The sequence below is a fragment of the Lonchura striata genome, chromosome 9 (genome assembly GCF_050655825.1).
Source record: "Lonchura striata isolate lonStrDom1 chromosome 9, ASM5065582v1, whole genome shotgun sequence".
Lineage (NCBI taxonomy): Eukaryota > Metazoa > Chordata > Aves > Passeriformes > Estrildidae > Lonchura > Lonchura striata.
In genome coordinates this window covers 26,867,569-26,892,878 of record NC_140711.1, presented here as the reverse complement: position 1 = coordinate 26,892,878, position 25,310 = coordinate 26,867,569, and the positions used below count along the sequence as shown (strand labels likewise).

Below are 25,310 nucleotides of genomic sequence, written 5' to 3'. Positions count from 1 at the left end.
TTTGATTTTGTATTTTTTTAGGATAGCGTGTTTCACCCAAAGTACACTGGAGAGGAGCAAGCCTGTACTGTGAAGAATCTCAGAAGAAGCACACAGTATAAATTCAGGGTAAAGTCTTTTTCCTCTTGTTATTGTGTAGTGCTTTCTGGTTTGGGTTTTTTTCCAGGCACTACTGGGATCCTTTAGTGTTCCCTCCAAAACTGAGTCATCAAATTTGCTTTATATTGTGACCTAATATATGAAACTGTTAGTTGTATTTCTGCCTCTGTCATACAGGAGATATTGTTGCTCAGACTTCGGGGAACAATCACAACTCTCAGTACCATGTGGGAGGATATTGTAAAAGTGTAGCTCAGGGCTGTATTTACCTGGTCCCTGGTGACAAATCCCATCCCACTTCTACAGAATGCAGCAAACACTGTCAGGTGCCCAGCCAGCACGGGGGCCTGTGTTCCCCTGGCAGCCACAGAATGAAACTTTTCTGTCTCAGATGTCAACATGGCTGGGTTGGAGCTGGTTTTTAGCAGGTGTTGGTGTCCTCTCCTCTGTGGATGCTCAGAGCCCCTGAGGGATGCTCTGGAGTCTTCCTGTAAACACCAAGTTCAGCATTTTCTGTGTGTGCTGAGGTCTGTGATCACAGCACAGTCTGGGTGCTGCTGGTGAGGAGGAGGCAGTGGGGTTATCCAGGATCAGCTGTGGTGCTGCTGTCCATCCATCCCTGGCTGTCCATCCATCCCTGGCTGTCTACTGCAGTGTCTCCACAAGAGCTGCCACCCAGGCTGGTGTCCCCCTGGAGATGGCCAGAAGCTGTGTGTGAGGCCAGCACCAGGCTTCTCTAGGTCTTACTATATTCAGGAGCAACAGAAAGAAAAAATCATCGAGTCATAGAATGGTTTGGGTTGGAAAATCACCTGATTCCAACCCTCTTGCTGTGGACAGGGACACCTCTCACTAGACCAGGGTGCTCCAAGCCCCATCCAGCCTGGCCTTGAACACTTCTGTGTGTGGGACATTCACAGCTTCTGTGCCAGGGCCTCACCACCCTCACAGGGAACACTCTTTTCCTGCTCTCTGGGACAGAAGACCATGTGAAGTTGCCTGAACTACCCAAAGGATGAGGAAGTTTTTGTGTTGTCACTCTGAGATGATGCTTTTTAGCTTAGTGTTGCAAAGGCTGCTGTGGCTGGTGAGAGGAGAGAACCCTTAGTGCTTCTTTGTAGCCCTGCTTTCAAATTAAATTAGATTTTACAAAACTGCATTGATAACAGAAAAAATTTGTAGCCTGGTATCACTGGCTACAGGCACAACTTTATTCTTACTTTTAATAGTGTGATTATTGATACTTTGAATTACTTCGTAAATAGCAGTTAGAAATACCTCAAAACCAAAAATATCAAAGTTACAGTTATGGTTCTCTTATTTTTCTTTTATAGAGAAAAATACTGTGAGTTGACACAATTATTTTTAAGAAGTGACCTTTCTTTTTCTTTAAAGGAAAAATCAGCACTGCTGTTATGTTAAATATGTCACGATCTATTGCTGATGGTGGGAGGGGAAGAAATCACTGTGGTTTGTAAAGAAACATCATGACAATCTAATATCTGTTATTACAATCCCACACACTTTGGGATGTGACATTTGTGCTGAAAGAATTACTGAAAGAACTACAGATGCAGAGCTGCCAGAAGAGCAGTTGCAGTGAACAAGAGCAGACTCGTTGTGGTTTTGTTTCAGCTGTTTGCTTCCAACGTGGAAGGGAAGAGTTCTCCCAGCGAAGTTTTGGTCTGCACAACCAGCCCAGACAGGCCAGGACCTCCAACCAGACCCGTGATCAAGGGGCCAATAACAGCTCATGGCTTTAGTGTGAAGTGGGGTAAGCCAGCTCAGACTGATGTGGCAGAGATTTTTGGGGTCGTAAGAAATTCAAATAAAATCGTGGCAATATGTGTTAGAACTTGGATTTTTCATGCTCCTTCTCAGTCCAAAGTTGAATGTGTTTGGAGAACATGACAGCTTAATTTTTTTAATATTCTGAAAGGTATGTAGAGGCTCTTGTGTATTCAGAAGCAAAAATGTTTTGGTTTTGATTCATGTGCACTCAAGTACATCTTCAAGCTTTTCACTCTCCATTTCATGTCCCATTGCAGCTTCATTCCAGCTGCTTCCTTTATTTGGGGCAAACCTCCACACAGCTTCCCTTTCAGTGCTTTTTCCATACATTTTGTTTGGATCATCATTATCCAGCAGCCTTAGTCTGATTCATGTTGAAAACAAATGACTGTGACCCCCTTCTGCTGCGCATAACCAGGTGTAGTTACTGTGGAGAAGGAGCTGAATCAGGAGCAGGTTTTGCAATTATTTTGTCATCTCTCACCCCTATTCTTGTCCTATTTTTTCAGATCCTCCACAGGATAATGGTGGTTCAGAAATCCTAAAGTATCTGCTGGAGATTTCTCAAGGAAGTCCAGAAGGTAAACTTGAGACAAGTTGTCTCAATTTCAAAACACTCTGGCTACCATATGGGAGTCCTGACTCTTTAGGTTATTATTGTTATTATCATTAAAGCTCTAATAATCTGACTGAAACAGAATTATGTAAATTGCAGGATTACTAGGTGAGCTGGGGTTGGATTTTGGGAAGGTTTTGTAGTCAGTTTTTTAGGTATCCTCTTTTCACTCATAATGACAGGATTTCAGGTTATATGGCCAAACCTAGAAATATTTTTATTTATATTTGTGTGCATATATTTGCACATTTATACTTTATATATAATATTAATATTTATTTCTATTTGTAAGTATATGTATTTGCACATATGTCTATGTCTTATATCCTCAAGTGGGAAATAACATTCATAGTAATACTAATGATTTTCTTGAAATACATCATTTGTGGAAGATTTTCCTTTCTCATAGACACTCCTAAATGTGTTGTCTTCCACTTCTTTAAACTTGGATATATCTTATTTTTAGCAAACCAGTGGGAAGTGGCCTACAGTGGCTCAGCTACAGAATACACCTGTACTCACTTGAAACCAGGCACTTTGTATAAACTCCGGGCATGCTGTATCAGCACTGGTGGACACAGTCAGGTGGGTATTATCCAACAGTAAGGGCTATTTGGTTTATATTTTTCAGAGATTTATCTGCTAATTTTGGTAAAATACTTCTGCTTTCAAAAGAAGGGGAATGTTTCCCTGTACTACACTGATTGCAGTTAATCTCATGCTGCAAGTTGCTGAGTTTCAGATTTCTGTGTGTACATAATTTTCTTTTCAGCAAGCTGCAATTTCGTGAGATTTGGTTTCCTCAGAACCAATCTGTAGTTGTTTATATTTACATTAGAAAAGACCATCATGTTTATCTGATGTGGCCACTTGTTTGAAAAAGGCCACAGACTGTCATGTGCTTGACCCTGTGTTGACTGGAGATGCAGAAAGAGGTAATTTGTTGTAACAATTCCCCTCTTTGATTTAAATTCAGTACCTATACACATATTCCTCCTGCTTTGATACATTTTTTTCTCATTTAAGATTGAGTACTTTAGGCCTTGAAATTATTTCAGAGGAAAATTAAAACAGAGAGCCCAGTATTGAGAATGCTAATGAAGGAACTCTATTAATTGTATTTGTACTAACATGCTTGACAGCATCTCTTCTCCTTTACTGTTTATATAAACTTCATGAAGTGGAGAGTATAGAAGACAATTTCTTGTGCTGCTCTGTAGCTGTGGCTCACTTTGAAGGTGGTGGCCATGCCAGAGGGTGACTGAGCTGTGCTCATGGCAGAGGTGACTGAGCTGTGATTGTGCCAGGGTGTAAATGAGCTGTGATTGTGCCAGGGTGTGACTGAGCTGTGATTGTGCCAGGGTGTGACTGAGCTTGATTGTGCCAGGGTGTGACTGAGCTGTGCTCATGCCAGGTGTAACTGAGCTGTGCTCATGGCAGGGTGTAATTGAGCTGTGCTCATGGCAGGTGTAACTGAGCTGTGATTGTACCAGGTGTGACTGAGCTGTGATTGTACCAGGTGTGACTGAGCTGTGCTTATGCCAGGTGTGACTGAGCTGTGATTGTACCAGGTGTGACTGAGCTGTGCTCATGCCAGGTGTGACTGAGCTGTGATTGTACCAGGTGTAACTGAGCTCTGTTCTCCCCCAGTGCTCCGAGAGTTTACCTGTCCGCACGCTGAGCGTCGCGCCGGGGCCCTGCCGCCCGCCCAGGCTGCTGGGCAAGCCGAGGCACAGGGAGGTGCAGCTGCAGTGGGGTAAGCCAGTGCAGCATCCTGCTGCTCTAAAGCTTTGGTTCTGCTGCTGACCTTGAGCTTTTGTTTCTGCTGCTTGTATCCTGTTCCCTGGGAAGTGCACAGCAAATTCCAGTGGAGTCTGAGCAACTCAGAAGTGCAGCTTCTCATCAGGTGTGGTGGCTCAGCGTTGGATTTCTGAGCTCAGCTGTCCTTTAGGTCTTACTCTCTGCTCCCATTTTTTTTTTTTTCCAGCCCAATCCCCTCTCAGGGCTATGAAGAATATCTATCTTATCTATCATTAGAATATCTATTTTTTTATTTCAAAAACACAGTGTGACTCAAGATTTTTTTTTTTTTATTCCTTTGAAATATTGGCTTGGCCAGAAGCATTTTGATACTTCTAATGTATAACTTTTATCAAAAATCTGAGTTAGAACATATTGAGGGGTTTGGGTGGTATTTATCCTGACAACCAGTATAACACATAGTCTATTGGACCCCTGTTATTTTGCAAAGATGTTGGATTACACTCATGGCACTAAGTTGTCAAAAAATGAACACTTTTCAGAATGCAAGACACATGCCAGTTTCCAACAGAGTGTTTTCTTTACATTGATAATCTTGCAGCATCCAAGTATTTTTGTGGCATCACTTGTTAAGCCAAATTCTGGATAAGTAAAAATTCTAACTGTCAGATATATTTCAGCACCAGTATAAAAATCCACCCAAATGCTTGCTGGAAGCATTTTGGTGGCTGCTGTTTTTCTGATCCCCAGGTGGTTTGATTCTGTGCTACTGCCTTGTAACATAACATGCAGGTATTGTCAAATACATTGTTTTTAGGGGCAAAAACAAAGGTGCCTGTCACTGTCGAGGCAGGACGGGAATGAGAAGACTTGACTCAGAAGGCTCTGAGAGTAAAAACTCTGATTTATTCAAAATACGCTGCTCTTTGATACAGAGCTTCGTGAGGACCAACTCCATTGGTCCTGAAGTGAAAACAACCCACAGTATTGGTGCACAGTGCTTGATGCACAGTGATAGAACTTAACTATAAACAATGTGAATAACGAGAGAGATACAGAATTATTTACATTCTTTTCCAACTCTTTCCCAGGCTTCTGCCTGGTTAGAAACTCCCGTTTCTCTCTTTGGCTGAATCTGAGACCCACAGGTGCCCACAACAAAAGAGAGATATCTGTATCTATATAGATAGAAGATATCTGTGAGGTATCTTCTATTTATACACAAAAGCAGAAATACACATTTCTGTGGTATATGAAGTAAAAAACGGCTGTTCTGGCGCGCTCCCTAACGTTATTAACAAATTCACCATTTCTTTTAGATGTCCCTGAGTCAGAGAGTGGCTGCCCCGTCTCTGAGTACAGTGTGGAGATGACAGCCCCTGAAGAAGTGGTTTCTGAGGTGTACCACGGGGCTGAGCTGGAGTGCACCGTGAGCAGCCTCCTCCCCGGGGCCACCTACGGGTTCCGGGTGCGGGCGCTGAACGACGGCGGGGTACGTGCTGGCCCCGCGGGGCTGCTGCTGCTGCTGGCACTGCTGCTCCTCAGCAGGGCCAGGGCCAGCTGGGCAAAAGTGATTTATTAAAAGTACAGATATTGATCTAGTACTGATATCCAACTGTGACGGACAAAAACTCTCTAACAGTTTAAAGTTAGAAAGTGAATGTTTATTCGACACCGGGCAGTGTGTGGGATAACTCCCAAATCCACACCGCACCTTCCAGGTGATTACAGAGCCTTTTTATCCATCCAAGTATTGAATACCCAATATACAAATACATATTCATCATTCTGGTACATCCTATTCCCCGCTTTGTATGTTAATCACTCCAAAAGCCATTCAGCATGCGTGGTTTGTTCCTTGGAATGGGTTGGTGTCCCTTCCATGGGGAGGGGTCCCAAAATGAGGAAGTCAATGAAGTCTTCCTCATTCTGACCTTTCTACCTTTTCAATGCAAATATGACAAATGAACTCTTGGTAGAACTCCCATTCCTTGTCTTCAATTGGTTTCAGAACAGAGGAGGCCCACAATTGTCTTTTATTCCTAAAAGCTCTTTGTCAGTTTATATTCTTCATTATAAACCCAGCTAACTAAACATTGTGCTGACAAGCAATCAATTATCAGTTAACTACTAACTCCTAACTTCATCAAGGCCTACTCATTTATTATTATTATTTTAATTAACTCTAGTAAGGCTTATTCCTAACTAAAATCTTAGCACCTCTAAAATCTCTAAATTCCTTAAAGTTTACATTTCAAAAGGAAAACACTGTGATAAATGCTCAACTGGAACTTGAGAGGTTTTAGATTTAGCAGTTTTAGACCTGGGTGTCTTTTTAAAGGAGACTTCAGGTACTGATGTGATTTGATTGGCCAGGATCAGCTGCTCCCAAAGGTGCAAAATCCCTGCTAAAAGTTATAGCTGCTTGCAGGGAGGATTATCTTCATCCTCATTCTGTTGCATTTCCTGCTTTTTTGTTTTGAATCTAAAATGTATATAAACAAGAATTGCAATTTCACCTAGGTGGTGTGTTTTGAGGGAAACTCAAGCTCCTGGTGACTGTTTTGTTTTAATTTAAAAAAAAATCTGTGCTTTATAGATTCAATGAGATTTTTCTATTAAATTATTTCCTTGGAAGAAGTGCCTTCCCAAATACATCAGAAATTCTGTCTGATGACTATGGAGATCTGCAGAAAGATATTTTTCTTTCTCATTGAGGTTTGGGTTGTTTATGCCTGCCTTTATGTCATTCCAGTGGTGTTTAATATAAAGTCTCAACTAAATTACATGCATTGACATGTTTCTTCCCAGGAGATCTTGATGACAAACATAACACAAAAGTTTAAAGTTACTCGCTTACAGGGAGAAATTCTGTTAAAACTTAACGTGGCTATTAGAAAAATCTGCAAGACTCTTAAACAGTTTTGGTTTAAAAACACCCACTGTTTTGGTTTTGTGAAAAATTAATTAAATGCACATGGAAAGACTAGATTTGCCTGCTGGAGTGAAAGCCATTGCCTGCCTGGTAGCTTTGAATACGTGATGCTTTGCCTTTTTTTTGTTGTTGTTGTTGTTTTGCTTTGTTTTTGTTTGTTTGTTTTGGTTGCTGTTTTGTGGGTTTGGTTTGGAGGTTTGTTTTTTTTTTGGGGGGGGGGTTGGTTGGTTGGTTTTTTTGGTTCTTTTTTTTTTGGCAGAACAGTTGCAATGCATTTCTGGTTCCACCCTTTGTTAAATGAAAGGCTGGTTCTGCTTTGGCTGTGTTTTGCTACCAGGTACAAAATAGGGGAGGATGTCCTCTACCAGATTTTTCCTCAAAAACAGCAGAAGTCAATAAATGACATTTTTTGCCATGTACATGCTTTGTAACACAAAGCAATCAGTGTTGGCCTTTCTTCAATGGCAGATACTGACCCGTCTGCTGAAAAGTTTTCTGGGGGTTCATAATTTCTGTGTTGTTTGGCCTTTTTGTGGTGACTCATTTTTTTCATGCTCACTAGTACTGCATTACAAAATAAGTAAATATCAGTGTTTTTCCTCTAATTTCTTCCAAGTGAAGCTCCTTTGTTCTGGAGAACGATTTCTAATTAACTCAGGGATGTACTGAGCAAACTTCACTCTTCCACTCAGGAGGCCTCAGAAAGGCTGTTTCAGTGCTATCTCCTGTCCTCGCACTGCTGGCTGAAGCCAGGTTCCCAGACTGCTGAAAATTGGCTTTTTTTGTTTTGCTAATCTGCATTTAAATTATTCTCCTACCACGGGCTGAGAAGTTGTCTGAGCTGAGCTGCCCGTGGAGCGGAGCGTCCGCGGCGTGAGCGCAGCGTGTCCCTGCACGTTGTGCCAGGCTGGGGCTCCAGCACACCCTGTCCTCTTACAAGTAACTTGGGGTACATTTTTTTTATGTAAAAGAAGCTGGAAATGGACTCCATATGTGCTTTGGTCTTTGTGCTCCTCTTTGTATCCATGAGAAGCTGGTTTTGGTACATGAACATGCTGTGCTAAGGTAAGGCAGAGGGGCACAAGCTGTTCCTCAGTTACTGTGTGTTCATTCTCACTTTTGGGCAAATTGGAGGTGGTTTCTGCTTTCATGAGCACTTGCTGCCACACAGGAGGATGCACAAAGGATGCACATGCTCTGTGTTTGTTCCTGAGCTCACCTCACACTTCAACTCTGAGTCATTTGTGTGAGCTCATCCTGAGCTCTGGTGGTTGGTGCCGGGTGTTGAAAGCCCAGTCTGCCTTTGAGAAAGTTTAGTGTGCTGAAAAAGTTCATGTGCTGTTCTTGGAAAGCTCTTGAGGGCTTTGAGATGGGTGTACACCTGTATATTGGTGGTAATAATAATAATAATAATAATAATAATAATGTTAGTAGTATTATTATTGTTATAATAATAATTATTGTTCCTCTCTAGTACGGGCCGTATTCGGAGGCCACAGAGGTCACCACAGCAGCAGGACCACCAGGCCAGTGCAGAGCACCTTCCCTGTCCTTCCTGTCTGACACACGAGTCCTGGTCAGCTGGGAGGTGAGTCAGGTGCCCTGCTTGTTTGATTCTACCTTGCTTCCACTTTGCTCAACACAGAACTCAAAAGTGAGCTGGAGAGCTCTTCACTGGTCTGGAGCTATCTTTATATGCAAGGAAATCCTGTGTAGAAACTATGCTATTGTAGAGAAACATCTTCTGTACTTTGCTCTGAAGAATTACATGAAGTTGGTCATGAGTATTCCAGACCAGGATTCAGACCCAAGGCCTCCTGCACTGGCACCAGATGATGGAAGTGCTCTCTGCAAGCTTTTAGCACATCAGCATGTTCTCAGCTGGAATTATGAAGACAAATATTGGATTTTGGCTGAAACTGGAGTTTCTGAGATGGAATTAACTCTCCATAAATGCTTATAATGCAGGGCTTTTTCCCCCTGAAAAGTTGTTTGTATCTTTCCCAAATATTTACTTTTATTTCAGTTTGTGTGCATTCCTCCTCGGTTCTCCAGCATCTTAGGCATTGGGCTCAAGATAAGTGTTAGCTGAAGTGCTATGGGGATGACTGGTGCCATTAAAGAAAAAATGTTGTGTAATTAAGGCAGAAAAGAAAGGATGTTACTAGAAATAATACTGTGATGTGGTTCAGTGGGGCTGTAGTTCTGCCACAGACTTTCAGTGAAAATCTAGCAGCAATCCCAGCCCTGCTTCTATTGGGCTCCTCCCCAGAAAAATGCCCGTTGAGGAAGAAGTCACTGACATTCACAAGATGCTCAAATAAATTGTGCTAACATCTCTAGATACAAACATAATCTGCATTTAATTTAACAACAAACAGGTGTATTTGGTGCAGTTTGGGGCTGTTAATATTTTTTGCAGCTAGAAATTGCACTGAACTTTCAAATGTTGCCTTTTAATGGTCAGGGATTTGCTCTCCTCAGCCATAAAGCAGTGATTCTGGTAGGTTCTCTATTTATTTGAAGGATATGTTTGTTTAACTAAAAATGAAGCTGTGGTTTGCAGTGGTTATGTTTTCTTAAAGAGTGTCATTTTTTGGCTGATATGAATTAGAAAGAAAAACAGTGAAGCACTGTGGAGTGTGGCTGGAAGGCACACTGTGGTGCCCATTGTGATGCTTTTTTTTCACATGTTGTTCTGAAATCTGGCTTAGGAGCTCTGAATGGTCCTACTCAATGGTCCAGCTAGAAGCTCTGAGGCAGAGCCAGAGAAGCTCCTGTGCCTGTGCAGGGTGGTCACTGTTCTGTGCAGCAAGGCTCTGGATCCGTGCACTGGAAATTACATCTTGACTGCCAAAATCACAGAACCCGTGTAAGCCACACTTCTGCAGAGCAGGGCTTCCCTGAGCTGCTTCAGGCTGCACAGTACAGCTCAAGGTAGTTCTGTTAAAAACACTAGATATTTTGGTTTGGGAACTGTGCTGTTTTGCCTGTTTTGCCTAGCACATTCAGGCATTGAATTTGTGTTCCCCTAAATAAAGGGATTGCTGGAGATACGAGGAATGGGATAGGTTTAGATTAGATATTTGGAAGAAATTCTGTGTTGTGAAGGTATTGAGACACTAAAACAGTTTGCCCAGAGCAGCTGTGGTTGTCCCATCCCTAGAATTGTTCAAGGCCAGGTTGGAAGGGGCTTGGAGCAGCCTGGTCTGATGAAAGTGTCCTGCCCATGGCAGGGGTTGGAATGAGGTGATCTTGAATGTCCTTTTCAACCCAAACCATTTGATGATTCTGTGGTCCCATGGGAGTCTCATTGTGGATGTGAACGTGCCAGGATCACCCTCCCAGGTCCCATTCTGGCACTGATGGGTGACTTCCACGAGAGCCTCAGGCCAGCTCCTCCCTTCCTGAGTTGGTTCTTTTCTCAGCACATGAGTGACTGCTTCAGGCTCCAAGGCAAGTGCTTCCAGAGCTGTGTTTTGATCTCTCAGGTAGGCTGCACTAGATTGATGCTTTTTTTATGTTCTCCACTGCTGAGCTTCTGCCAAGCCAGTGGAGAGACAATTTATTCCTGAATGTCCTGATGGAAGGCAAAGTAGCTGTGTACACTCATTTCTCTGAATTTCAATCAGGTAATTTTTGTGCAGAATTGTCCTGTTTCAGTAACCTCTTAGGGAACATTAACTCAGTACATTTCTATTTGCAGCAGTAATGGTGTATTAATTTAAAAACAAGGGTGGTTGTTGGGCTTTTTTCCCATGTACTTCATTCCTTCCCCAGTGAAACACAGCGATCCGAAGTGCTCATTTCTGAACTGAACCACATAAATATTTGTGTTGCAGAGTCCTGAATGTTCTGGTACTGACATCTCTGAATACAGATTAGAGTGGGGAGAAGAGGAGGAATCTCTACAGCTTGCATATAGTGGCACAGAAACCTGCTTTGAAATCGGTGACTTGTCAGCAGCAACGCATTACTGCTGCAGGCTACAGGTATGGCAGGGCTGCATGCATTGCCCTCTGAGACCCAAACAGAGTTTCCTTCCACTGCTGTTCTTATTTTTATCATTAGTCCCCTCTGAAGTTATGTGCTCTGTAAGGCAGGTAGGAATGCACATTTATTTTAAACAGTACAGACTGATGTGCTACTTAAAAATTGCTCGTGTTGTTTCATTGCTTTTGGTGACAATGCTTGTAACAGCCACCTTGCCCTCTGAAACCAAAACAAAACGGTAATGGTGTAGAAAATTTTAAAAATATATAATTTTCTTCATGGTAAGGAGAGGTAAATAATACCCACCTCCCAACTGGATATTTAAGATTTCCCTGGCTTAAATAATGAATTCCAGCACCTGTTTAATTTATCAGGTAAGGCAAAGCAGCTGAGTAAATTCCTGTGTATACAGGAGATGGTACCTGCCAGAAAGTGAGTTCCCATCTTTGCCATTTTGTCTCTTAGATTTGTGAGACTGGATCTCATCTAGAATCTTTACATGATTTCTTTTTCTTTGATGTACTTTTCTCCTATATTTTCAGTAAAAAGTAGCAGTTAAAAAACATTTTGCATATCTGTGTGAAAGTAAAAAAACAGGGCTTTTCTTCTTTTTTCCTACTGATAAATAAATGGAAGGTAAAGCAATCTGGGAGTGAAGTAGAAATATTTTTCCTAAGATACTCTTCCACAAGATACATTTGTATGTGAAGACAGAACACCCTCAAATAACCCAGCCCAAATGCCCACCCAGCTGGTAACATGTGGACCACCCAGGGTAATTTCTTTGATCAAGGACAACATGCTTCTGTCGAGTGTTTCCTCCTTATATTTTTTTTTTTTTTTTACCAGGATATTGAATTTTTTTCTTTTTTTAGGGAAGAAGGTTTGGAGGAGCTGGCCTGCAGCCCAAGAACTCAGGCCCCACAGCTCCAAGGGCACTCAAATGTATTTTGTGTCTTGGCCAGAGCTGGTCTGTGCCTTGCTCTGGCACTGGGGGGGAAGGAGAACGAGGGAATGTGTGAGAGGCTGGGAGGTGTGAGCCAGAAAGTGCCTCTTGTTTCTGCAAGAGGGAGAGCATTCAGCATCTGCTGGGCAGGGAGGAGACTCTGAGACCACTGCTGTGGGGAGCCCGAGGAAAATTTTGTGCTAAAAATGGAGCCAGCCAGCTGTATGGCATCTTTGATTTCCAGTGGGTGCTTATTTCGAACTACCTGCCACAAAAATGTTGCACAAATCTACTCAGTTTTTAATGCAGCCAGTATAATTTAATCCATAGGCAGAAGTTACAGGAAAGGCACAACAGCAAGAAGATATTTTATTGAAGTCCATCAGTGACTCAGGTATTACTTTTTGAGAGCTTCATCCTCTGGATCTGATCCTCTGTATTATGTGAAGAAGAATGTCTTACAAGATACACTGTAATCTTCAAACAGTTACACAAAAATCTCCCCACAAAGTGGATGTAACAGGCAAAGAAAGAAAGCTAAATAGTGTTAGAAATATTAGTTTATTTTATCTGTTACCAGATTTAACAGAAAAATTTTCTTTTTAAAAATAAAGATCTCCCTAACCACATTTATTCAGCCTTCTAATAAACACACAGTATTGCTATCTCAATCTACAATAATTAAATAAAAAGGAGAATTGAGGAATCAGGCATATCTAACTGCAGGGCAGACAATTGTCGTTACCATTGCTCAAGTTTTTTCTTGCAATGAATATTCCTGAAAACAATAGTGGTTTCTGCAGAGGGAAATACTGTGTCATTTGGGGGTGGCAGGGGAAAGCAGCTAGGCAGCAAAGCCCCATCAGTTATGGTGATGAGATTGTTCAATAAAGCAGTTAAGAAACACCACTGACAATAAATGGCTTGGAGCAAGATACAAATGGTCAAACACTGGTTTAGAGGCAAGACAAATTATATCATTGGCAGAGCACAAAACAGGGCTCACTTCTAACAGCTCCAGGAGCGCTGCATTAAATAGAAGATTTCCCCGGAGCAGGATTTGTTTTGAAGGGCTTTTTAAAGGCTGACAAATGTAACTTTATTATCCCTTTCTTCAATTGAACAAAACGTCTCCTGGAAAAAAACAGAACATGGCTTTGTGTTTGTATTATGTAGAGTAGAAATAAGTTACTCACTGCTGTTAAGCATAGATTAGAAATCAAACAATTGTTTGATGTGTCCTGTCATTGCCCTCAGAGTCCTGCTGGCATCTTTGTGTAAGCCTGGATTTTTTGAATAATTGTAACCTGATGGGAGACTCTGGGCTAAGTTTTCCAAATGTAAAGGAAATGTGGAGGGTGCTGGGCAGCACTGAAGCTTTGTACTTTCTGGACTCCTGGTGTAGTTTCTCCTGCACCATGTTCTGTGAGCTGTCCCCATGCCTTGTGTGCTGGCAGGATGCTGGGCTGTGTCAGGAGGATCCAGGAAGGTGGTTTTGCCCATTACATGCCATTCCTGACAACCTGGAATGCTGCATCCACTGTGGCTCCAGGCTCCAGGCTGAAATAGGGATGTTCAGATGAGATACAAAGAAAAAAATACCACTGTGCAGGCAATTAAGGATCTAACAGTGGGCCAGAGGGGCTGGGCAAACTACATATGTGGAATTTGTCAAGACCCAACTGGGAAAAAAAGCCTGAGCAGCCTTGTCTGCACTGTCTGACCCTGGCTGGAGTTGCAGGTTGGACAGGATGGGTCCCACAGTCCCTTCCAGCCCTTGTGGGTTTGTGATCTCCTGAGGAGGTAACATTAGTCATTCCCTAGGCAATTCCAGTGCAATGGGTACAGCTTTTGCCACTGGCTGAGCATCAGCTGATAAAACCCCAGGCCTGTACAGCTGTGCAATGTTGGGCTTGCTAAGACAACAACCTCTAATTAATGGGCAGAAAAGGGCCAGGTTTTGAAACTTGGTTTCCTCTGGGATTCAGGATCTATGGTTTAGGATGAGAAGCTTGATAAATTGTTGGTCTCCTCTTTTGTGGGAGATAATCAACTGTGTGCTTTGGTAGTGGTTTGGTTGTGAATTATGACTTTTCCAGCTGTAATGATTCTGTGATTCTGGGGAAATGTTGAGTCATAGGTTTAATGCTGTATTCTTATTTCAGAAGCTTTTTGGCATTAAATTAGTTATCCACTTTCCAAATTAGGGACCAGGGTTGTTTTAATGAGCCAAATATCCCCTATCTTTAGGGATATTTTGCTTGCATAAAACATCTGTTGGGCCATGCTGCAGTGTACTGGGTGGCTCAGTAATGTCACCTGTCACTGGCAGCATGACTGTGGCATTTTCCCTTACCAACCAAAGTTTGCCACTGATAAAGAGGGAAAAGGGAAATATTCTCCATTTTTTTTGAGACATTCCTGAGTGACAAAGGAAGATGCTAATACTCCCTAGGATAGCAGAGGTATGAGTCGCGCTTTAGAGAGGAAGCCAGCAGTGCATGTCCTCTGAAGAATTCATGCACCTCTTCCAGGCTGCACAGCTCATCCTTATGAACTTGATAGACATGTGAAGGAGAGCACTGGTAAATGTGTTTTGTTTTCACACGCAGGCCATGAACCAGGCTGGAGCTGGCCCCTACAGCGAGCTGGTGACCTGCAGAACCCCCGCGGCCGTGCCCGGCGCCGTCTGCGCCCTGTCCGTGCTGGAGGACGAGCACGTGGCTGCCTGCCAGCCCTCACCCTCCGTGTGCCTTGTGCTGGGCTGGGAAGAGCCCAGCAACAACGGGGCTGAGATCACATCCTACAACATCGACCTGGGAGATGTCAGCATCCCCGTGGGCAACGTGACCAGCCACGTCATCGAGGGCTTGCTGCCCGAGACCTCGTACCGGTGAGTGCAGCACGCAGCTCACACAGCTCAGTTTTGTCAGAATCTGAGCTATTGATGATTCCCAGATTGTAGAAAGTCTCTGTCTTTCTGCCCCGCTGCCAAAGCAGAAGCCATAATTGGTCTGTGCTGGTTTCCAGGTTGTTTATTCTGTTGATCTCTCACATGTTCTGCTGCCCTGCCCAGCTCTGTCCTGCAGGGCAGCGTGTGGGGCTCTGCCCTCAGTGGGATGTGACAAACATTAAATACCAGAAACTCCCTGGGCTGGATTTACAAGAACGTGCCAATATCTGTCACCTATGTTGAACAGTGTGTCCCCAGCCTGAACCAACAGGAAAATGCCAACACCACAGCGAGACATGGAGGGCATGAAGAAGGAGAAAAAGGACAAGGCACACCAAATTTACTCCAGCTTGTCCCCTTTGGACCCCTAATTTAGAATCCTAAAATTTTACTTTTGCACCCATGCCACACTTAATTATTACTGATATCAAACACTCAGAGCTTGTAATTCATCCTGTAAGATTGAAAACTCTTTTCCATGGGCAGAGATCACAGCCAGTGTCTCTGGGGGCTCTGTCCAGGGGGGTTCCTGAGCCCTGCCAGGGTCCCAGACCTGCCAGGGCAGCCAGAGGGAAGCCCTGGATTCCCACAAGCTTCACAAGGGAAATGCTCCTGGCGTGGAGAGAGCCTTGAAATGCAAACCTGCAACCCCAGCAACCAGCCTAGGAGCACAGGAATCTGCAGTCATTCCTAAGTGGAATGGTTTGTGGTAGTTCGTGTTCAAATGTTGTTTTCTCCCACCTTTTTTCCTCATTTCCCTCCTCTCCTTGCATCATCTCTGACCTCTCCTCCTTTTTGAGTTGCTCTTCTAAGGTCAGGTTACAGTGGTAATAATAAATTTAAAAATAAATAAATTTTAAAAATAAGAAATCATTAAAATGACAGTGTTACATCTCATGGTTTTTTTCAGCTACTTTGAAGTACTGTTCCAAGGGATTAAATTATTAAGTTATTGATCTCTGAGCAGGGTTAGCAATTTTCACACAATGAACTTTTATTTGTATAGCTACAGCTATATTTTGTCTCTGCTATATGGAGATTAATGAAAACATGATCTGAATTTAAATTTAAAAATTTAAAATTTATATTACTTCAGAGTCTAAATTGCTAAGTGGCATTGCCAAAATTTTATTAGTTTAATGTTCAGGCTTATATGTTTTCTCCTTAATTGCTAATTAAGAAAGAAAAATGATTCCATGCAGGCAATGAACACCAATACAACAGAATATGTGACAAAAGAAATTCTATTGTAAGTACTGTTCTAATAAATACCTAAATTTGATCACAGAGTTGCACAGAGTTGTAAAATAAGATGTCATAGACTTCCTGTAACGTTTTTCTTTTTTTTTTTTTTTTTACTTTGTATTCAAGGTCACAGCCCTACAGGTCTTGAATGATAAGCTCGTAGTTCAGATTTTATCCTGCACTCAAGAAAAGAGAACTTGTAGCAAGGATACAAATACACAGACTAGAAGTTATTTAAAGTGAGGAGCACACATTGCTTGTTCACAGATCATTCATGTAAAGCAGAAGAGTTTGTTTGTGGATTGGTCACCCAGCTGTGGAAATGCATCATCTTTGGGCAATCTCATATTCCCTGGTTTCTCCTCAAATATTTGTTCAACTAAGACTCAAAAAAGCTGAAAAGGGAACTTTAAGCAACTCACTCAAAAGAGAATGTGCCATTCAAATTCTTCACCAAAGTCTTACTTCAGTCTCTTTTTTAGCTGGTTCTTGATTGTCTACAGCTTCCTTAAGGGAAATATCTTATTCAAGGCTTAGAAACAGAGATTGGAATGATATTTTTTGAATTCTTGTTCCATTAATTTGTAAAAAGCATCATATTAAATCACATAGTTTTAGTCAAGGATTTGTCCTGTCATTGGTCCAAATGAAGCAGCCCAAGCCACAAGCATTAACTGTTCTAAATATAGTTATATGACTAAGTTCCTACTTAAAAAAACCCACTTGAAGCAACACAGACCAGTGGATGGCTGATCAGAAGTAATAATGCAGGAAAGCTCTTTTGTTGAACGAGACAGAGAAAGAAACCCCAATTCTTACATCTCATTTCTGTAAGGGAAGACAAGTTACTGCAGTTGGATTGCAAATGCACCTCATCAACAGTTTGAAGTATTATTTTTATAATCAGAAATAGATTTGATCATTAACTTTTTCACTGATATTTTTTCTTCAAGCATATCTTGACACCTGTCTTTGATCAGGGAATGTCTGCCCTGATAAATCCTTAAGGAACAGGATTATCAGGCTCTGTGCTAAACACTGGTACGTTTTCTGCCCTCCCTGGCTGAATCAGAAGAATGTTTCAGAACATCACTGATCTAATTCTCTACATTTCTCCACTGATGAGTTGTCTTTTTGTGTCAGTTTTGTTTAACACAACTTACTCTTCTCAAGTGTTTATTCCCTGCTGTGTTTAAAAACAGTGAACATATTTTTTCCTAGACTAAACAAGCCAAGTACTACTTGTTTGAGGCTCTGAACTCCCTTGCCAAAGTTTCAGCAGAATTTGAAGTAAATCAGCAGAAGGTTTATATGTTTCAGTTGAGTTGGAATTCCACTATCAATGTTTTTGGTTATGAGAAACCAAAATTGAAATCAGATCTTGGTTATTAGGAATCCAGCAAGTCCAAAATTGGAAATTTAAATTGTTTTGGATTTGGGGGTGATTGTGAAAGCCTGTCCATGTGGGCCCACCCTGCTAGCTTGGGTCTGGCACTGCTTTGCTTCCAGCTTTTCTGTGGGAATGGCCATAAGAGGGGCAGCCCAAGAGCACACAAGGGAACTCCAACTCTGCAGAGCTGGGCTCCGGGCTGACAAGTTGGGTGCTTTGTGTCTTAGCAGCAAATCCAACCAGCACCCCATGAGAAGGATTTCCATCCCAAAATGCATTTAGGGCAGGAGGAAGTGGAAGATGCCTCTGTCACACTGCGAGTGGCCATGGTAGGGTTGAGTCAAGAGGACTGCAGCTCACACTCAGCCCAGCTCTGCTGCTGCAGGGAGCAGATGCCTCCCCAAAGCTCTGTGTAAACATCCTGGCTTGTGGGCAGCTGCAGAAATATGTCTGAGTTCTGCAGTCTCTCTGCTTTATTGACATAGCCACGAAGCTCTGGAAACTCAGATTATAGGGTAATATACTTGGCCTGGTTTTCTGTGAGCTGATGTAACTAGGAGTGAGTTAATAAATATTCCACAATAAATAAGTATTCAACAGTCACAGAAACACCAATTTTCTATTACAGTCTGTTCCCAAGCTTCGCTTAACACATTCCATAGATAATTGTGTTCTGCTTTTGAGATACTTCACTGCAAAACAACTTCCAATTTTTAAGGATGCTTCTTCTCTGAAGTTACACAGTGTACAGAAATATATAGTAGCATTGTTAAATTTCAATAGCAACACTTAATTTGGTTTAGGAATAAAAATTCTATAAATATTTTGGATTTTTAAACTGTATCAAGTGAAGGTTGGGTTGGACTTGATGCTCTTGAAGGTCTCTTCCAGCCTAGTCATTCTGTGAATTCTGAAAGATCATCCAAGATCGAGAGAAAAATTCACGTGGATGCTCAAATTAGCAAAGTTTAAGCAGGCTATAAAACAATATCTATTTCAGGGTGTCAAGCTAAGTTTTCTTCCAGGAGTCTTGAGTGGGGATTTGTGGGGCAGTGGGTGATTGCTGTTCATCATTCCAGGCTGCTGCTGATGGTGGAGGATGCTGCTTCCCCTCCCCTTTGGAAGTCCATGGGCATTTTAACTCCCACAGGTTTCCACAGGCACATGTATTGCAACTGGTGGCATTCCTCTTATGGGAATGAGGGAATCAAAGTCTTCTCATGTCAGACTCTAAAATTAATTCAAAAGTTGGTTTTCCAGTTTGTTGGAATACTATACAAAGGATTTTGTGACCAATCTGAAAATAGCATCCTGTTTAGTGTGTTTATTTCCCTGGGTCAAGAATCTTTTAAGAGAGAATGGTCTGTTAAAGATCATTTTGTGGTTTCTCAATTTGCCTAGTCTGATTTATTATTTTTCTTTCTAAATGTTTAAAAGTTGTAGTGGGAAAATGTGAGAATGAATACAAATATTATTGGTACAGGGTCTGCAGAATTAGGCAGTGTTCCCAAATACAGTCTTTATATTTTCAAAAAACTTGTTGTCAAATTGTGATTGTCAGATTGTTAAACCATCTTTCTTTCCAAGAGATTGTTTGGGGTATTTTCACTTAGAAACCATTAGTGGAAGAGTTGAAAGGAATTCAGGAAGTGCTTTTACTGCAAATATTTCTACTTGTCTGTACTATACTTTTACAGGAAAATAGAGTTGATTTTCCCCAGTACCAGTCCTGTAAACAGGAATTGGTTTCCAGTTAATTGTGGATATTCTCTTGCCCACCCTGGCTGGAAAAGCTCACTGTCACAGGCTGGGGCAGGGACACTGAAAAGCAGCTGAGCAGGAGCAGAGATGGGGCAGTACAAGGTGCTCTCCCATCACCATCTGCTCTTCCCCCTTCTCCATGTGGTCCTTTCTCCCTTTTCTCTTTCCCTTCTTCCTCCTCCCCTTCCCTTTTGACTTGCCAAGGCCTGATCCCCATTGAGCAGACACTGCTGGGTTTCAGAGGGATGTGACACCAGGGTTTGGGTTGCACTGCCACGTGCACAGGAAGCACAAAATTAGTTGTTTGTATGTGTCTGATGAAGTTCAGGCCCTGGGAATGATAGTGGCAATTTACAGAGCTTTATGGTGGTGCAATCAGCAGAAAAGAGTGGCCACAACAGCCATGTTAGAGTTGAATAAATCAATTCCTGCTTTCCCAGTGTCACAGTTCATTTGTAAAGATGCTTGTCTCTATTTTAAAGCTTAAGAGTTTCCATCAGTCTTACTGTGCTCCAGAGTCAGGAGGGGAGTGTGTGTGTGCATATTCGTGTGATTCAGAAGGGGGGAGCAAGAACTCTGTGCAGCAGAGGAAAGCAAGAAGAAAAAAATGAATGAAGAGACACATTTTTTGCCTTGTGCCAATAGCTGGCAAAAGTAAGACAAGGAAGTGCAGGTTTCTGTGCATGCATATAGCTTATAAGTGTGATATTGGAGAGAGATTGATTTCACTGCATGTTGTCAGGTGTGGTAGCTGCCAGCTGGAAACCAGCTGAGGTTACAATGCTTGAGGAGAGGAGAGGCTTTGTTGTTACTGGGACTTTTAAGTAATACCAAGCAAAACAAAAGGATATATACTCTAGAGCATGCTGCTGTAGTCAACCTGCAAAAGCAGTAGTAGCATTTTGTAATACAGCTGTTACTGTTAAGTGCACATGCTAATGGAGAGCTTGCTAGAATCCAGTGAAAATTCAGGCAGGCTTTGGTTTTTTTAATTGGAAATACCATTAAATATTTATGATAATGACTCTTAAATGTAAAGCAAAACAGTTGCATAATATGAAGTAAGATCAATGCTTATATTAATTACACTTCTTCAGATACTAGGAAAGCATTTTGTTCTTTCTATGTCAAATGCTTGCAAGCAGCAGTTGAAGAGGGGGCTCCCTCTAGATCTTTGTGCCATCTCCACCCTTAGGGAAGAAGAGGGGGAATGTAATATTATAAAGTGGTCAGGATGCATTTCCTCAAGCCAGAAGGAAGGTTAAAGGGGAAATGCAGCTCCACACCAAGCAATATATTACCCCTGTTAATGGCTGGGTCAATAAGCAGAGTTTTAAGCATACATTTGCATATAATTGTATACACACTACATTCTCAGTGTGCAGTGGCTTTAGCTGACTAACCAATAGATCAGACTTCATTATTTTGCAATATGTTTATTAACAGTGTAGCCTTTTATGTTCTTGAAAGACAGAAAATACAGTTTTGGGTGTTTTTTCCAATGGGGAATACTCTCTGGAGAGGCTTTTTCCCTATCCCTTTAACATTCTCCTTTCCTGATGGTAGAGCTGAAAACTTGCTGTTGAAAGCAAAGTAATTTTTCATACGTTGTTTGTGTGAACTTGCATCACTTCGTGTTCTTCAGTCAAAATAAGTAGCTTTGCCAAGCAAAGACAGTTCTTGTAAAGAGTCTTTACCCATGAGAAAACACAAGGCTGCTGTGTACAGGATTTCCAAAGTAAATGGCATCTCTCCAGCTAACGAAACTCAGCTCAACTATCTTAAACTTAATTAGTTTTCTCCATCCTGATTTTTCATATTTAGTCTTTGATTTAACAAACTTCTTAAACCTTTCAGGCTCATCTGTAGCAATATTTCTATTTACACAGTCCTCAAAATTGTTTGGAAATAGAAATTTCCCACTTTTGTTATGGTGTTGTTGAAGTTAATACCATAGTCAAAGACTCCTTACTTATCTTAGTGATAGACTAAGGTGCAGACAGATAAGAGAAAATCGAAAAAGCAGAAAGCAGGGGTCATTATCTTAAGAATTAAATGGAAGTTAAAAGACTAGCTCAGTCTTAAGAACAAATTCCAGCTGCTGTGACCAGGCAAGTGGTCTGCTTTTCTTCTTGATGTCTTCAAGTGGCTCAAGGGCCATTGTCCATCTTGTGAGGGCGACTTGGGTCCAGCATTTATTTGATCTAATGGATAGTTCACTGGCAGTTTACATTTCTGCAGTTTGTGGCAATGTAGGAGGTTTGTGGATTTAACCTTCTTCATTAGTTCCTCTCAGCAGAGTTTTCTGTGCTTAAATAATCTGCTTTTTGTGACAATGACAGAACACTGTCTTTGGGGTGTTTGCCAACATGGGGATGGGTTTCATGACACTGACCCCTGTGCTTTCCCTGAATGATTTCACCTAAATTACTCCACAATCTTTGTTGGACAACCAGAACACACTTACGCTTTTTATTTACTCATGGTTGGGCACTTGACGTTTTCCAGGCTGTGCTTGTCCTGTGCTGCTGCCCCTTGTCCCGAGCTGTCACCAGGTCCTGGGACCCAAACCTTCCCCTCTGCCTTGCTGCATTTCTGACATTTTCACTGCACTTCTTACAGTCTAAGCAGGATGATCCCTGTTGTGCTGACAGAACCTTCCAGGGTGCCACAAACAGCCCTGGGAGCTGGGGTGGCCAGGGATGGAGCAGGCAGCCCCAGAAGGCTCTCCTGCCCCGTGGGACGTGTTCATATCAAGAAAACACTTCATTTAACACTCATGTTCCTGCTGTTTGTTTCAGGATCAGGATCCAGGCTGTCAATGAAATTGGAGCTGGACCTTTTAGCCACTTTATTAAAGCAAAAACCAGGCCATTGCCACCCTTACCTCCACGGCTGGAGTGTGCTGCAGCAGGGCCTCAGAGCCTGAAGCTGAAGTGGGGAGACAGCAGCTCCAAGCTTCACTCTGCTGATGACATGGTCTACATCTTGCAGATAGAGGACAGAAATAAAAGGTAAGAGAGATGAATCTTTTCCTTGTGCAAGTGAAAAAGAATTCTGATTCATCATAATGCAGTTGTGAGTGAAAGAAAAATTCTGTTTTCCTGATTGCTTCATGCCTACCACTATGTACAAAATACTGTTTTTAATAGGCATTCTGTGCCTGTAGTCTGAGCAGGTTATGCAGTAAAGCTGTGAGTGATACAGAATCATGGAATCATTAAGGCTGGAAAAAACGTCTAAATTGCTGAGTCCAACCATTAACCTAACACTGCCAGGTCTAACAGAAATCAATCCTGTACTGGTGACATTTCAGCAAAACCCTCGCCTCTCTGCCAGTAAATTTAAAATCAAGTTTCATGGCCACAGTGCTTTATCTCTTGGAATATATGAAATAAAGATACTGCACCCAGCTTGCTGTGTTTATTCATAAAGCCAGATGTATTCACAAATCAGATGTCTAGGTAAGGTAAAACTGAGCAGAACAATGTCTTTTGGGCAACCTGGTGGTCTTGATTTTATGGATGCAATGTTGTACAGCATTAAAAAATACAAGCTTGGCATCAGCTTGGTAGCTCCACAATAATTTTGAAATAAGGTGTGCAAGAAAAAAATATATTTGTTTAAATTAAACAGTCAGTGCTAAGCAAAAACTGTCTTCCCATGTGAGCTTTGTATGAGAAGATTTGCTAATGTATATCCAAAGTTGTGATGAGATATATTCAATTAAAAAAGGGAAGGAAAGAAAGACAATATGCAAGTAATGCCTAACAGTCTGAGCTCTTCAATGAATAAATATCATAGATGGTTCATAATTTACTAAGAAACACTCTCAACTACTTCAATTAGCTAAAATAAGTGACTTATCGAGTACATAATCCTTAGAGACCTTCAGCACAGATCATAATTTGATGTAAATTAGCACAGTTCCTTTAATTCAAATAGAGCTATGCTGAGTGTATGCCAGCTGAAGATCTGGCCCAAAAGCTCTAATTTTAAGTAATAAAACCACCATGAATAATGCCTTAATACCCCTCAGTATTTCAACTGTACTGATGGAGAGTGGGTACACTGTATTAATCCTGAGAGGTGTCCAATGAATATAAATACCCATTTGAAAGTCTGACTGGTGAAAACAGTTCCCTCAGAGTGCAGTGATGCTTGGCAGGAGCCCATCACCTGCAGCACCCTGGGATTCAGTCAGCTCTAAAGACACATCCAGCAGGCTGCTTTGCTTTGCTTTCATGTAGCACTGCAGGTAGGATGGTGAAGACCTGTAAATTGTTTTTAACCTGTCTTTATCCTGGGGAAAATAGGAAGTTTGCTTGTAAGAATAAAATGTTACCTCGCAGCAGGCAAGGAAGGGATTTTTCCCCCTTGCTTTGGCACACAGCTTTGGCATGATCCTTTGCTTTTGCCAAGCTTTTTCCACTGCAAATGGTCTCTTATGAGCTTTTAATTGGGAGCCATTTGGACTTGATACTCTGCTGGATCTTCTTAGCTGTGAATTTGACTTAGAGTCCACATGAGCTCCCAGAGATGCAGAGAAATTGCTGCTTTACATTGTGCTGTCTGCTCCTGCTTGAACTGAGCCATTCTGTGAAATTCCTCCTTTTGGTGGTTGGGTTTGGAGCAACTAGCCCACATAATTCCTGAAATCAGCCAGGGGTGGTGAATCCATCCTGGTGTGGGCACAGCAGAGGAGTGGATGGTGCACTGTTGTGTGTGAGAGCAGCTGGAGCTGGCATGTCCTGGCCATAAGATCTGTTTATTTGTTCTCTTTTTGCTTTCCCTTGTGTGCACTGATGACAGTGGGAGATGCCCCTGCAAAGCCCAGCTCTGTACATCCAGGAGAGCTGTCATCCCTGCTGAGCAGGGAAGGACAGCTCACACAGGAGCTGGTGGAGGCAGCAGATGCTTACAGAGGGAGAAGTCTTCCCTGAGATTATTCCCATTAATTAAACTCTCCTGGGACTGAGGGGTTGCTCACCCCCTGTGTGTGCTTGGGGAAAATACTGGAGTGCAGCTCTTTGAGCATCACTGGCCTCTTCAGGTACACAGTAAACTGTGCACATGTGAGGGAGCAATTCAATAGGATATTTTAGCTGGAAGGGACCTGCAGTCATGCCTGGCCAGTTCAGTGCTGGTCAAGTTAGAGTGTTGTTAATGGCATTGTCCAAATGCCTCTGAATAGCTGACAGGCCTGGGACTGACCAGCCCTCTAGGAAGCCAAACTCTGGTGGGAAAATGACACAAAATAAATAACCTAGAATGATGTTTTGGGGTATTTTATGGTTTGAAAGAGTTGTAGGAAGGGGTTATGATGTCCCATCTGTTGGGAGAAGAGATAGTATTTGATTCAGGGAAAGAGATTATGGTTTAAAACATGGATAACTGAGAAGTGACCTCTGTCATATCCCTGGTCTTCCAGAGAGCATTGTTATTATATTCCCTGAGATATGTGAAATTACTGATAACAGCTTTATATTGAAATCCCTCAATTCAGTATTACAATTTTCCTTTCTTTGGTTTAAAATAGAAGTTACCTTTAAAATGCTGTTGAAACGTTTTCACAAGCAGAAATATAAAGATGAGCGAGTTCTTTTAAGAAAAGGAAATAATCAGTAAGTCCCATCCTGACCCAATAGCTTTAATGGCCTTTTGGTAAAGACAGCTCTGGCTTTATGTAATGATAGTCAGCCAGTGCTCTCCAGTGTGTCCTGGCCATTAAGGAGTGTTTTCAACTTTTCCTTGCTGTAATGAGGTGTAACAGACCAGTTGTTGGAGACCAAATGTTTCATTGATTGCAAGACCTGTGAA

At 42.0% G+C, this 25,310-nt stretch overlaps 1 protein-coding gene across 4 annotated transcripts in view; it reads left to right on the top strand.

Moving 5' to 3' along the window:
- Window positions 1-25,310, top strand: part of FNDC3B (fibronectin type III domain containing 3B) — a 188,077-nt gene that overhangs the window by 142,255 nt on the left and 20,512 nt on the right. For all 4 annotated transcript variants that reach the window (XM_021548251.3, XM_085587356.1, XM_085587357.1 and 1 more), the window contains 10 exons: window positions 22-108; window positions 1,735-1,873; window positions 2,400-2,471; window positions 2,973-3,091; window positions 4,157-4,262; window positions 5,587-5,759; window positions 8,677-8,790; window positions 11,045-11,194; window positions 14,754-15,034; window positions 22,292-22,504. In XM_021548251.3, the coding sequence (XP_021403926.1) occupies window positions 22-108; window positions 1,735-1,873; window positions 2,400-2,471; window positions 2,973-3,091; window positions 4,157-4,262; window positions 5,587-5,759; window positions 8,677-8,790; window positions 11,045-11,194; window positions 14,754-15,034; window positions 22,292-22,504 (1,454 nt within the window). The remainder of the gene's footprint in view (window positions 1-21; window positions 109-1,734; window positions 1,874-2,399; window positions 2,472-2,972; window positions 3,092-4,156; window positions 4,263-5,586; window positions 5,760-8,676; window positions 8,791-11,044; window positions 11,195-14,753; window positions 15,035-22,291; window positions 22,505-25,310) is intronic.